The sequence below is a fragment of the Mus caroli genome, unplaced genomic scaffold, assembly GCF_978045245.1.
Source record: "Mus caroli unplaced genomic scaffold, Mus_caroli_1 scaffold_16, whole genome shotgun sequence".
Classification (NCBI taxonomy): Eukaryota; Metazoa; Chordata; class Mammalia; order Rodentia; family Muridae; genus Mus; species Mus caroli.
In genome coordinates this window covers 7,769,144-7,783,025 of record NW_028227271.1, presented here as the reverse complement: position 1 = coordinate 7,783,025, position 13,882 = coordinate 7,769,144, and the positions used below count along the sequence as shown (strand labels likewise).

The following is a 13,882-nucleotide window of genomic DNA, read 5'->3' as shown; positions in this document are numbered from 1 at the left end:
TGTGTCTAGAAAGGGATGGATTAGTGACTCATCTGTCAACATGGACCTCAAAAGTATGTTGTTAAATGAAAGATCACAAATACAAAGGCCTGTGTGTTGTGTAATTGGACCTATCTGATATTTCAAAAGAAAACTGAACCAAGGAACAGAACCAATAGGGATAGGGTGGGATTGCAGCAAGGGAGCAGGATGGCTGTGGCTGTGGTTAGAAAGCTGTATGTATCTTTTAAAATTTTTAGGATTCTAATGCTAAAACTATGGCTTTTACTGCTATCTCAGTAAATCCAATGAAATAGTGATTTGCTATGGCTTCATTGATGATATCCAAGAAGGTAAGTAAGTGCATTTTAATATTTAAAAATATATTTCTTAACAACTAGTAAGTTTGAAAAGTTGAGAAAATTGGACCATTTTAATCAGTTTATAGTCTACGCTGAAGGAAGAGAAGGGGAAGGTAAAAGCACGGTTGCTGTATGTTTAGCAGAAAGTAGCTATAGTCCTCCTTCCACCACCAGCTTACAGTATGTTGTGTGTTTAGCAGAGAGTAAGTAGCCAGTCATCCTTCCACGATTAACTTACAACTTGTGGTTTCATGTTTTTTTTTTCTTTTATTAGATTATCTACGTCAAAGTTATGGGTTATCTATGGATTTTAATTCGCCAAATGATTATAATAAACTGGTGCTTTCACTGTTATCTGGACTCCCAAATGAAGTGGACTTCGCTATTAATGTGTGCACTCTCCTATCAAATGAAAGCAAGCACGTCATGCAGCTTGAGAAAGATCCCAAAATCATCACTTTATTGCTTGCTAATGCTGGGGTGTTCGATGACAGTAAGTGTTATCAAACTTCAAGTGCAAAGTTTTCATGGTTTTTAAGAAGGAAAATCTTTATAGCATACATTTTATGAATTTATTGTAGTATTTTGGAGATTTGTGGGGGTTTTTCCCCTTTTACCTTTAAAACCAGTTATTTGCAAATATATTCATTTTAGTGTATATTCGTATCAAGTTGTTAACTTTACAAACTATTATATTTAGGATTATCTAGCAAAAAGTGTTGAGAATTTGCCATAGACTTATTTTATACAAAAATAAAGTAAGGACAGTGTAAGAATACATAAAAATTAGCTTCTTGCTCTGCCTGAGCTACTTCTGACTGTGTGAGGAAGGAACAGTGACAGTTATCCCTGGTTTTGTTGTAACTTTGAATATCAAAGTTTGTTAGATTTCTATCTCAGATTCTCAGATTTGTTTAAAAAAAAAATTAAACTGTTTTTCCTTTCCAGTCCTCCTTGAATAACAGCTCTGAGGCTAATTATTGATTATTAAATGCCTAGGCCGTTAGCTGTGGCTCATTCCCTGACTAGCCATTCAAACTGCTCTATGACTTGCACGTGCTCAGTTCCCTCTCCTTCAGTCCCTTCCTTCACATCTCCCTTGGCATCTCTCCTTACCCTATCCTGAGTTCAGCTCCCTGCTGACTTATGTCCGTCTCCTCCTGGCTCTCCGGAATCTCTTCCTTCATCTCCTTTTATTCTCTCACCTTTTCCCAGAATCTACTCTCTTCCTGTCAGTCTCCCACCTCTTAGCTCTTGACTCACCTCATTGGCCATTGCCTTTTCTACTGGCAGGTGTTGCTTGCAAGAGAATCTCTCTACACATATTCATTGAGTGTTTTTGTGTGGCATTTTGATCCTTTAAATATAACTCAGCACTTAATATAGAATGGAACTTGTCAGGAACACATTTGTTTCCACATCAGAACAATAGTAGTGAAGTCCTGCTATGTGGCCATTGAGTGGAACTGTGTGTGAATAATGACGTGTAATGCGTAGCCTAGACGTCACCTGATGTGTTTCAATGGTGTACTTATGCCCTGTATATCTTCTCACACTTCTTAGGCATAGTATGTGTGTGGTACTGCACTCAAGAATGTTAAGTTTACCAGACCCTTGCAGCTCAACAGTTTATCTAGGTGTCGTGACACTCCTGAGGAGGAGGCAGAGGCAGGTGGCTCTCTCATCTTAAGCCTATCTATGGCTGCATAGTGATGAATCTCTAAATCCAAAAGTTAAGATAAAAAAAAAAAAAAAAAAAAAAAAACAGCACCAAGACCCCCAGTGGCTTTAGTGGCTCAGTGGGCTCAGTGCTTGCCCAGCACAGGGCCTGAGTGGGGATTCTCGGTACCCACCTGAAGCTGGAGTGTGATGGTACACATCTGCCAGCCAGGCCTCCTATAGCCGGCCTCTCTCATACAGAGCTCAGTGGTGCTTCAGTCTGCTTGTTTGCTTGTTTGTTTAAGTAGTTATCCTGTGGAGAATGTTTTGTATGGGGATTTTATTACTAGCATTGTTTACAACAAATGTCTTGCACTGTTTTTTAAAGTATTAATCATGTAGTCATTTCTGAGATCAGGATGGGGATTTTGTTGGCAGCTTGGTACGCTACACACCACCGTCTTGTTTAGCTCGTTACTGTGTTCTCTTCCCCACAAAGGAAGCTTCTCTGGGGACATTTTTTTCTTTTTTTTTTTTTGGTTTTTCGAGACAGGGTTTCTCTGTATAGCTCTGGCTGCCCTGGAACTCACTTTGTAGACCTTGCTGGCCTCGAACTCAGAAATCCGCCTGCCTCTGCCTCCCGAGTGCTGGGATTAAAGGTGTGCGCCACCACGCCCGGCTGGGACATTTTTTTCTTTACAATGTATATAACTTTTAAAAACTGGACATGTTTGTAAAGATTTATTTCCAACTGTGCGTGTGCGTGCGTGTACACACAGAAGAGTAGTGCCCACAGAGGCCACAAGAGGAAGTCAGATCTCCTGACCTGGAGACCCAAGTAGTTGTGAGCCCCTACAAGGGTGCCCAGAGCTGGGCCCTGTGGAAGAATACTATACAGAGTCGTGACTTCTAAGCCTTCTTTTCAGCTACCAACAAACAAGTTTCGGTTTGTGCTGCTAGGGATCAAACTTTGGGCCTCATATGTGCTCTTGCCAGCTAAAATCTCTCTGGCTAAAGCTGTGTGTTTTTAATGAAGAGACACAGAGTGTCTGAAGCTCAGTTAGAAAGGTTGTTGTTTACTACTAGCATCTAGTTCTGTGATTTTTGATGAAACAATTTTTATCAAACACGATATATTGAGATGTAGTTTTATTTTTTTAAAGCTATATAATATTAAAGATTAAGCGTTCATTAATTGCATTTCTACTATTTGTTCTTTTAGCTTTAGGATCATTCTCTTCTGTCTTTGGAGAAGAATGGCGAGAGAAGACTGATAGAGACTTTGTTAAGGTAATTCACAAACCGAAATGCTGACCCATGGAATATGTTCTGCCAGGTCAGCGTAGAGTCTGATGGGCTGGCTCTGTGCTAGTGCACGCCGCTCGCTACCTTTATCTTTAACAGGATTGCTCCCATGCAGCCTATGTAGAGGTTGTGACTGGAAAAGAAATTGTTTAACGTCTCTAACGAACAGAAATGAAATTCCTGTGTTCTTTAGTTTATTTATAAGATAAGGAATATGTAATAATAGCAGAAAATATTTAAAGTTTTAAATCCCTCAGATTAATTTAAGGAAATTAGTTTAGCCACAGCTGTCTATGCTGGATGCTGTTGGAGCATGGCTTTGTCTTCCTCAGATAGAGTGTTCCTTTTTGATAGCTTGTGGTTGGACCTTGGTATTTTTCCTCTTCACAGAATGCAATTTTTGTCCTTACGTCAGCATGTTTCGGCTATACATTTTGTGAAACTAATGATGTAGTAGCCTTTGACCTCCCAAGTTTTATTTTATTACAATTTGGACTCTGCCTCCATGTTTAAAAGATTTGTGTGTGAATGCACATGAAAATTGTAGACGTTGGGGTCTTGTCTCAGTACTTGAAGATAATTCTTTATTGTTGACATTTCTTGAGAAATTGGTCAGCCTTGTTAACTGTCCTTCCGTGTATAACTGCTCTAACTGCCTTTGAGATGTCTTGTTACTGATTTTTTTAGTCTAGTCATGATGTATGTTGTATTTTTCATTATATGCCTTTCTTATTGCTCATTTAGCTTTGAATCTATGCTTTGATCCTAAAACATGAAATTTGGAAAGTGTTTGACAATTATTTTCATTTATCAAAGTATTTTCATTTATTTCCAATTTCATTGGACTACATTAATACACATATACTAAACAGTAACGTTTCACACATCGTCACTGTTCTGTTTTGGTTTTAAATCTGTTTTCCCTTGTGTACTTCATTAGGGACGGTATTTTTGTCAAGTTTTTATCTTCTGAAGATGAGACAATCATTTGACTTTTTTTTCATTTGTAGTTGGATTTTTAAGTTTATATTTTTTAATTGAGATTCATTTTTGTGAATATGCGTATTTGCTGTGACGGCCAGGAGAAGGTGCCAGACCTGAGACCAGCGTTGTGGTTGTAAGCCACCACGTTGGTGCTGGGAACTGAGCCTGAATCTTGTGGAAGAGCAGCCAGTGTTCTTTACCAGTAAGCTGTCATTTTAGGGTTCTCTATCCTTTTTTTTCTATCTGTGTTTATAGTTTCTCTCTTTGTCTTTCTTCAAGGAATTTTATTTAATTTTTGATTCTTAATTCTGTGGGCTAGCACTAGGGTTTATTTAGAAAGCCCTCTGCCCTGATCAGCCAGCCTGCTTTGATCTCACTTGCCTCCCGCTGGGGTATAGCTTCTTATGGGCCTTGTTTCCGATCATCTTTTTGTTTCTTTGTACTTCAAACTTGCTATTTTTGATTTTGACTATTGTTAGTTGAATCCATCCCTTGAATCTTTTAAACTCTGGGATTATATTTTAGTTCTAGAATTTCTCTTAGTTTTCCACTTCTTTGCCAAAATGTCCAGTTTTTTATTTCTTTGGACTCTGATCCATGATCAGTCTGACTTCCACATCTGCATCTTTACTATTTACTGTACTTGCTGCCTTTTTTCACTGGCTATTGAACATCGTGTTTGTTTAAAAACTTAGTTCTTTTCAATTTTTGCCAAATACCATAAGTCTTTGCATGTGTGCAATAGACGCTCAGTGGCCTAGTGCAGTCTGGGAACATTTGTTTATACTAATAACTCCAAATTCAACAGAGCCAGTTATCTTGATGTGTGCATCTCATTCTGTCAGTGCAAGCATGGTCACTCCCACTGTCACACTTCAGTTCCACTCCCAGGCAGTGACACACTGGAGTTTTGTAAGATACGGCAGGGAAAAGCTTAGTTCTTAGTCTTAAAAAGACTTGGACAGTTTGTAGGTTTGACGCCTAACTTTCTGCTTACAGTTCAAAGACAGTTGGTCAATAATGGAAAGCAACTTAAACATCTACCCCACCAATATACACTTGTGTGTCAGAAATTCCTGTACAGAGAGACACTGTGATTATATGGAATTCATAGGTGCAATCGGTGCCTCCCATGGTTTACATATATGATTTGCATAAAGCATAGTTCCCATAGTTGTAAAACAATCTGAAAATCTGTGTGATTCCTATGGGTAACAAACCACAGGTGCTTCAGACCTCACTGTGGTTTGATCTCTAACACCTACCTACAGGTGATGAGGCTGCTAAGGAAATTCTGGATTCCACTTCATTTAATGAATATAAAGATGGCATAGATCTCCCCATCCAAATTCTCACAATTCCTTACAGAGTTCTTTGGACCCAGATTAAGAACCTTTGGTCTATACAAATTTTACGTTAAGCTATGAGAAAAGTGAGTGATTATGTGAAAGCCTTAAATCCATAGATTATAACAATATTCAGAAGTACTGAGAAAGACAGCATAGAAATATTATACTTTTATATAATGTACGATTATCAAAGTAATATAATATTTGTTTTAACTCATCAGCATTTAAGTTACTTCTCATTACAGTTTTGGAAAGACATTGTTGATGACAATGAAGTTCGAGATCTCATTTCTGACAGAAACAAGGCTCATGGTAAGTCAGTGCAAGTCATTTTAATGCACACTCTTAAAGTGAAAGTAATTGTGAAATAGCAAGTTAACGGAAATTTGTATTTTCTGTTGTAGAAGATACACCAGGAGAATGGATTTGGGAATCTTTATTTCATCCACCTCGAAAGCTGGGTATTAATGACATCGAAGGCCAGCGGGTTCTGCAGATCGCAGTGATTTTGCGAAACCTTTCCTTTGAAGAGAGCAATGTTAAACTCTTGGCAGCTAATCGCACCTGTCTTCGTTTCCTGTTACTCTCTGCACATAGTCATTTTATTTCATTAAGGCAATTAGGCCTGGACACCTTAGGAAATATTGCAGCTGAGGTAAGCATGTGGCAGGCCCTTAACATGGCCTTTCTTCTTATCCACATTTATTTTAAAATTTCCTACTATGATTTTAAAATGTTGCATTCTGTTCCTGCCTGTATTTGCCAGATTTTAAATGGTTATATATATATATATATATATATATATATATATATTTGTAGCTGAAAGGTGGGGCAGAAGCCTATTTTTATGGAAAAACAATTTGGAATGATACTTGAAGTTCGGTGGTAACTGTTCCCAGTGACACAACAATGTTGTTCGTTTTTCTGACACTTGAAGTGCGGAGCTTGGGCAAAAGCATGGTGCACTGACTGTGTCCTCCTCCTTCCTTCCTTCCTCCAGCTTTTACTGGACCCTGTGGATTTCAGAACCACTCATCTGATGTTTCACACTGTTACAAAATGCCTGATGTCAAGGGATAGGTTTTTAAAGATGAGGGGTAAGAACTCAAATCTTTTGTCACTGCATGTGAACAAACTATCATTTATTTCAAGCACAAAAATGTTAATGTTTTTGCAGGCATGGAAATTTTGGGAAATCTTTGCAAAGCAGAGGATAATGGTGTTTTGATTTGTGAATATGTGGATCAAGATTCCTATAGAGAGATAATCTGTCACCTCACTCTGCCCGATGTGCTGCTGGTGACCTCAACCCTGGAGGTGCTGTACATGCTCACTGAAATGGGGGACGTGGCCTGCACAAAGATCGCCAAAGTGGAGAAGAGCATAGGTAAGACAGTCAGCGCTTTATACGCTTTGTTTTCCAGTTTTAATTTTTTTCATTTTTTTGTGACAGGCTTTTATGCAGCCCAACCTGGCCTCACGTTCACTGTTTATCCAAAGATAGGCCCTCAGCCCCACTGTGTCCTGAGTGCTGCGATCACAGGTGGGAGCCACCACCTGTTTGGCTCAGTGCTGGGAATCAAACCCAGGTTTTGTGCATACCAAGTAAGCTCACTGTACCAACTGAGCTGCAGCTTCCGCCCAAATGTTCTTTATTGAGGAAAACTAATGCTGTACTATATGAAAACATTGGTTTTCTATTAAAGAGTCATTACTCCCTCAGACATACAACTTTGTATAGTCCTTAAAGATAAGAAACATCTGTTGTGTAACACACATGATTTTGTAGCTGTCCGCGGTCCATGTTCCTCTCCATATTTCTCGGTATATTTCAGATGTAAGCTGGCAGCACTACTGTGCCTGACTCTTTCAGAACTTGTCTTCTCAGATGGTCAGTGTCCCATCTTAAGTGACTGAAGCTGTCTGAGGTGCTACCTTCTGGCTCTACATGTTTTTACTGTGGCACAGCCTTAAAAGTCACCCCTATAGTCTTGCTAGTTTAAGGTACACTCACTGAAGCGTTTTGTTCAAAAGCAAAAGTGATGCCTTTCTTATTTATAAACACTACAATCAAAGGTAATAAAGACTTAGTGTGAAATTTTGTTATTAGTAAATTAAAAGGTCACTTTTCATATCAACAATCCCCAAATCGGAACACATGCCAGAATTGCTTTGGAACCATTTAGAAATAGAGACATCTGGTCTCTACCTCAGAGATAGTGCTGATGTTCCCAGCCTGGCTCTCTATAACCGCTCTGTGATCCTAACAGTAGTTAACACTCTTGTTTGCTTTCAGACATGCTGGTGTGTCTGGTCTCTATGGACATTCAGATGTTTGGACCTGACGCACTTGCTGCAGTGAAGCTCATTGAGCATCCGAGCTCCAGTCACCAAGTGTTATCTGAAATTAGGCCGCAAGCCATAGAGCAGGTCCAAACCCAGACCCACATAGCATCCGGTCCAGGTTAGTGTTCTCCCATGTCCTTTTTCTATATTCTTATGCGTGTGTAAGACAATATTCAGGATACTGTTTTACAGAAGAGCTGGCTAAAGAAGGCTTATACTTCTGGTTTTATAGCTAGGCTACATGGACAGAGTGTCTTTTTATCCTCAAGGGAGAGGCTGAAGCTTCAGTGAGGGTCTGGAGAGCTGCTCCTAACACAGAAGAGTAGCAGAGCTGCCAACCCCACTCAGAGTCATGCAAGAGCCCCTTTGCTGTTCTCGCCTTATGAATGACCTTTCATCTTAGCGTTTCCTTGACCTCAGCAGATGAACCTAACCCTGACAGGCTCTGGTTCTCGCTGTCTGACAAGGACAGCCGAGTACTGACCCCTGGGATGGTCACTTAGGCTGGAGAACGTTGAGCTGGTCACTCTTTGTAGGTGGGCCGTTCTTTCCTTCCTAGTGTGATTCTGCTCTCTTGTGGGACGATCATCTCTACACTTTTTGCCGTTTCCGTCATCATTATGAATGCTTTTGTCTGCTTTTAGGTCAGCATCTGAATTTCATCATCATTTAAATGGTTGCAAAGAGTATACTTTCTTGATGGCGAGTCAACTGACTTATAAAAATGTCACCATGTTCTTTATAGTTATTAGAATCCCTGTGGCATAATGCATTGTTACGTAGGTGTGGACGAAGACTGTGTGGGTCAGCGTCAAAGCTCATCCATGACATGCACATGCCCAGCTCCAGCCTTAGCCCTGCCAGCGAGGGGGACGCTGAACTGTCAGGGCTCTGCTCCTGCACAGACGTCAGCACCAAGAAGCAAGCTGGGGAGGAAGGGGTTTATTCTTTTTACACTTGCATACTGCTGTTCATCACCAAGGAAGTCAGGACTGGAAATCAAGCAGGTCAGGAAGCAGGAGCTGATGCAGAGGCCATGGAGGGATATTCCTTACTGGCTTGCTCAGTCGCACACGGCAAGCAGGCGAAGGACAGAGAGAGAGATAGACAGACAGACAGACAGAGACTGACTCCCTTCTTCCAATGTCCTTATGGTCTCCAGCAGAAGGTATAGCCCAGATTACCTTGAACTCAGAGATCTCCCTGTCTTAATTTTCTGGAATCCATAGCCACTATGCCTCAAGGTCTCCATACCAAGATCCAGGTCAGAAACTTCTATCTCCCAGATTAGGGTCACTGGTGAGCCTTCCAGTTCTGGATTGTAGTTCATTCCAGATACAGTCAAGTTGACAACCAGGAATAACCACTACAGATGCGGACCAGTGTGTGAGACTGTGTAAAGCCCTCCTTTGCTTATCCTCGCCCCAGCAGCCGTACAGTGTTTACCCGTAGGTAACACACCCATGCTTGAAACCCTTGCTCATCTCTCCACCAGCACTGGGCAGCCTTACTTTGTGACGCTTCTTTGTGTTTAAAAGTTTGGCTTATCTTTACGAGTTTTAGTACTAAGTAGTACACCAGACAGGAATAAATACAGGCTCTTCTGAACAGTTACTAAGTACAAAGCAAGTGCTTGGAAGTGTTCTTACTGTCCAGGAACCATGGCTATGGTATATGTGTGAGCACATGCTACTTATTGCTAGAATGGAACCACCATTAATCCCAGACTGTCTTTCCTTAGCTGATGGCAGCCTTCTCCATATCTACAGTGTATTGCCATTATTTCCTTCTTCTCCCTGTCTCTCTCCCCAGCCCTTCAACCCCTCTCACCCACAGTCCTTTTCCCATTCAAAGACTTGGTTTTGTTTGTGATGGAGATTAGCCAAGCCTTCTGGGTTGGCACCGCAGCTACTAGGCAGTAAGCTTATTTTTATTGCTCATCTGGCAACTAGAGCTCTCTGCTATTTTTTCTTTCTTTTCTTTTCTCTTTTCTTGCTTTTGGTTAAAATCAAAGAATGATAAAATGCTTGACTTGTTGCTTCATTTTAGCACAGGTTTTATTTCTGAACAGGAATTTACAAGGTATTATTATAAGTCATCCTTGCTACTACTTAGCGTGGTGATTCCGAGACTTGGGAACGAGGCAGCGGCATCGGATGCCATACTAAACAATGCAGATTTCTGAGTTCCATATTTTGAATTTCTACTCAGGTGGGACCTGAGACTTCCCTTTAGAACCAGCTCCTGTGAGATGCTGACGCTAAGATCACAGAAAGCTGAAGTAGTATTCATATTGAGCTTTATTTTCTTCCAGGGCACTGCTTCTGATACGTGAGAATGTCTGCCTTAAAACCACACTGATAAAGCTGGGGGGGGTGTTGCTTTGGTGTTAGGGCTGAAGCACAGGCCTTGAATGTGACAACCTTATAAAGCTAATACGTATTATTTATATTAAGCAAAATTTCTTTGTTTAGTTTTGAGCAGGTCCTTTTCATAAAGCCAAGGCAAACCTCGAATTTGGGGATCATCCTGCTTTTGTTCCATCTTCTATAGAAATTCTGTAGAATTACTATTCATCTTTTAAACTTAGAAATGAATTTATTACCCCCAGTGCATTGTGTAACCGAGCTGACAGAGGTTTGTCACACTGGTGATCTTAACCTGTTTGTCCACTTGTTTATTGATTGTGCGTGGTGCTGGGGATGAATGTCAGGCCTGGCACCTAAGTTAGGCAAGCACGCTGGCACCTAGGAGCTCTCACGGAGGGCTGCAGCTTGCTGCAGGTCAGCTGCTGTTTTGACCACTTTATGGCTTGCTTTTTTTAACCTGTACTTACCCACTAAAGAATTGGGAAAAATAATAAATATGTAAAGTATTTAATCAATTTCTAAAGATGGGACAAATAGTTTATATTGTTAGTAGCTGCACTATCTATTTTATTGTTGTTGAATTATTATGAGTCTAAGCAAAATTGGAAGACTCTGAAACATAGCGCCTGGTATAGAGCATGGTCACCTTGCTTTCTTTCTCTCATTAGTGTATTCTCATGTGCTCCTATACTTTTTATGAATGAGAAGTGGCTCAGTGCCCATGAATGCAGCATGCTATTACTGTGTTTCCTCAGTGCTCTGGCTAACCTGCCTTCTTCTTCAGCTTCCAGAGCAGTTGTAGCACAGCATGCTGCCCCCCCTCCAGGAATCGTGGAAATAGACAGTGAGAAGTTCGCTTGTCAGTGGTAAGTGGCTTACTTCTGTTAAGGCTTTAAAGCGATAGAAAAGAACCAAATTGAGCGGTCACCCTGAGGTTTTAGTATAAATAGATCTGAGTTGTGTCAATTAGTCAGAATTTAAAAGAAAAGAATTCATCAAAGTTTTCTAAATTAAAACGCCCTGTCATTAAATTATGCCATTTAATGCCTCTGGAATTACATTTGTGTTAAAAAAAAATTATCTTTTGCTTTATAGAAAATATTTGTCAGCTTGAAAAGTCTTTTAAATTATTTTGTTAAGGCTGAACTGAACTGGTGTTGAGAAAGTAAAACCAGGCATTTTTTTGTTAAATATTAATTTTCTGTTTAAAGCAAAATTTTTTCTTTGTTTGGTTTTCGGCTTTATGTTTGAGGCTTTGTCTTTGCTATGTAGCCCAGGCTGGCCTAGAACATAGCATCTCAAGTACAGATGTTACAGGCAAACGGCAGCACACCTACCTTAAAGCAAAATGTCTTATCAAAGGTAGTTCAGCTTTCTTCTCTATGGTTAGAGAGGGAAATTTAATCAAGTGATAAACGAGCCAGCATGTCTCCCTGAAGATTAACTCCTGGGCAGTTGTACTGCTTCCTTGAGAAGACTGTGTGGTCCAACCTCTGCCACTCTCTGAGCCAAAGCGTCTGCAGAGCTGGGGAGCTGTGCAGATGGTGTTTAGAAGATGACTTGAAAAGCCGTTGGCCTTCTCTGTAGTCTGCAGCATTGTCCCCAGCTCGAGTCCATCTGTTGTCTCCAGACCTTGTTTCTGTGAGAGCGTCCCAGATGCCTGTGCATTGCTGTGTGAGCTCAGGTTTTAAGATCCTAATTTGCTTGCCTTCACCCTCTCTGCTTTTCCACGTCCACCCTTTGTCCTCGAGTCTCTCCTAGTTGGATTTGCTCTGCATTGCAACTTAAATGAGATATTTTTATCTACTCTTGACCTCTGAGACTATATAGAGAATTGTGAAAGTTGGAAAGAGCACAGACTGCCACCGCATGAAAACGAGTGTGTGTGCGTGTGCTCACACTCCCTCACATTCCAGTGTGCTCCAGCCACTTCTGACAGGGAGAAAAGGGAATTGTTTTATCATTGTGACTGTGATTAAATGTGTGAGGCAATAACCAAGGAAGCCTCTTTTGCATGGCTTCTGAATAGAGAATTTGCAATGCTAAGAAGTGTGTGTTGGCTTGTGAAGTACAAATGGAGGGGTTTTGAGTGAGAGTAGTGGTGTGTGGCATGTCAAGGCTTGGTGGCATAGTGGGAAGATTCGGTAATTCTTGGCTGAGGGGATTTGATCCAAGGGCAAAAAAAAAAATGGAGTTGTGTTTTCCACTCTTTCCTTGACCTTGGTGCCCACTGCATTGCCTATGATTAGGAGTTGTTGCAGACACCAGCAGTGTACACCAGCAGATAGCCACTGGGACACTGCTTCTCAGAGAGACAACACTTGTTGCTAACAGACCACCCTTCCTCTCACTGAGACATGACTGTAGCTTTTGTTTGTTTATAATGCTATAATAAGTCTGGTAAATAATGGTTCTGTTTCATTAAATCTAAAACTTACTGTGTGTTTTTCATCCTGACATGCGAGGTGCTGAGACTTGATTAGCTGAAGTAATCATCACTGCAACAGGTTATCTTTTAATATAGCTAAGCACAGAGCTTCCTGTGGCATATAATGTCTTTATTTCTCTCTCTCTCTCTCTCTCTCCTTTAGGCTAAATGCCCATTTTGAAGTAAATCCCGACTGTTCCGTCTCTCGCGCAGAAATGTATTCAGAGTACCTCTCCACATGCAGTAAATTAGCTCGCGGTGGCATCCTCACATCAACTGGGTTTTACAAGTGTCTTAGGTAACACGCATAGCTCTTCAAAGTCTAACTCACTGTGCTGGTTGCTCTTATAGACTAGACAAAACCCAAGACTGGTGGTTTTTGTATCTCTGCTAACTTGACCATTCCCATGTGTTGGCATTAGTACAGTGGAGGCTTAGCTTAAAGGGAATTTGTAAGTGACTGTGTGGGCACATGAGGAGATTTGTCACAGAAGTAAAAGTAAGAAACCAAATTTTCCCTTTCCTCCGACCGACTCTGTCATGTTGAAGATGTTCTTTTTAAGTCTTGAATACCAATACATAATTAATAAGTATCTGGCCAAAGATAAGACTTTTTGATACTCTGCTAAATTCATAAATGCTTTTAAACTGGTTATATATGGAATTCTTAAAACTTAATATTAGTAATAGATAATGTGTTTTTTTGAATTATAGTCTTGTATTTTGCTTTTCACTTTTACAGAAGGCAGCATTGTGCAGCATACTGGTCTGTGCATAAGTAGCAACAGCAGGGCTCTAAGCATTACTGGAAGTGATGGTGTTCTTGGAAGGCTGGTTTTCATAATTGAGTATGTGTTATTTTACAGAACAGTTTTTCCAAATCATACAGTGAAGAGAGTAGAAGATTCCACTAGCAGTGGGCAGGCGCATATCCATGTCATAGGAGTGAAGCGGCGGGCTCTCCCGCTCCCCATCCAGATGTACTATCAGCAGCAGCCAATTTCCACTCCTGTTGTCCGTGTTGATGCTGTTGCTGATGTGTCTCCAACTCCTTCACCTGCAGGTATTCATTTTAAATTTTAATATTTATTTTTATTCAGA

The 13,882-nt window shown here is 40.6% G+C and overlaps 1 protein-coding gene across 2 annotated transcripts in view; it reads left to right on the top strand.

Annotated features, from left to right (window-relative positions):
- Positions 1-13,882, top strand: part of Arid2 (AT-rich interaction domain 2) — a 124,372-nt gene that overhangs the window by 72,790 nt on the left and 37,700 nt on the right. For both annotated transcript variants that reach the window (XM_021182946.3, XM_021182945.3), the window contains exons 5-14: positions 616-834; positions 3,223-3,290; positions 5,884-5,950; positions 6,043-6,293; positions 6,639-6,735; positions 6,816-7,025; positions 7,935-8,102; positions 11,138-11,219; positions 12,945-13,079; positions 13,648-13,844. In XM_021182946.3, coding sequence (XP_021038605.1) covers positions 616-834; positions 3,223-3,290; positions 5,884-5,950; positions 6,043-6,293; positions 6,639-6,735; positions 6,816-7,025; positions 7,935-8,102; positions 11,138-11,219; positions 12,945-13,079; positions 13,648-13,844 — 1,494 coding nt within the window. The remainder of the gene's footprint in view (positions 1-615; positions 835-3,222; positions 3,291-5,883; positions 5,951-6,042; positions 6,294-6,638; positions 6,736-6,815; positions 7,026-7,934; positions 8,103-11,137; positions 11,220-12,944; positions 13,080-13,647; positions 13,845-13,882) is intronic.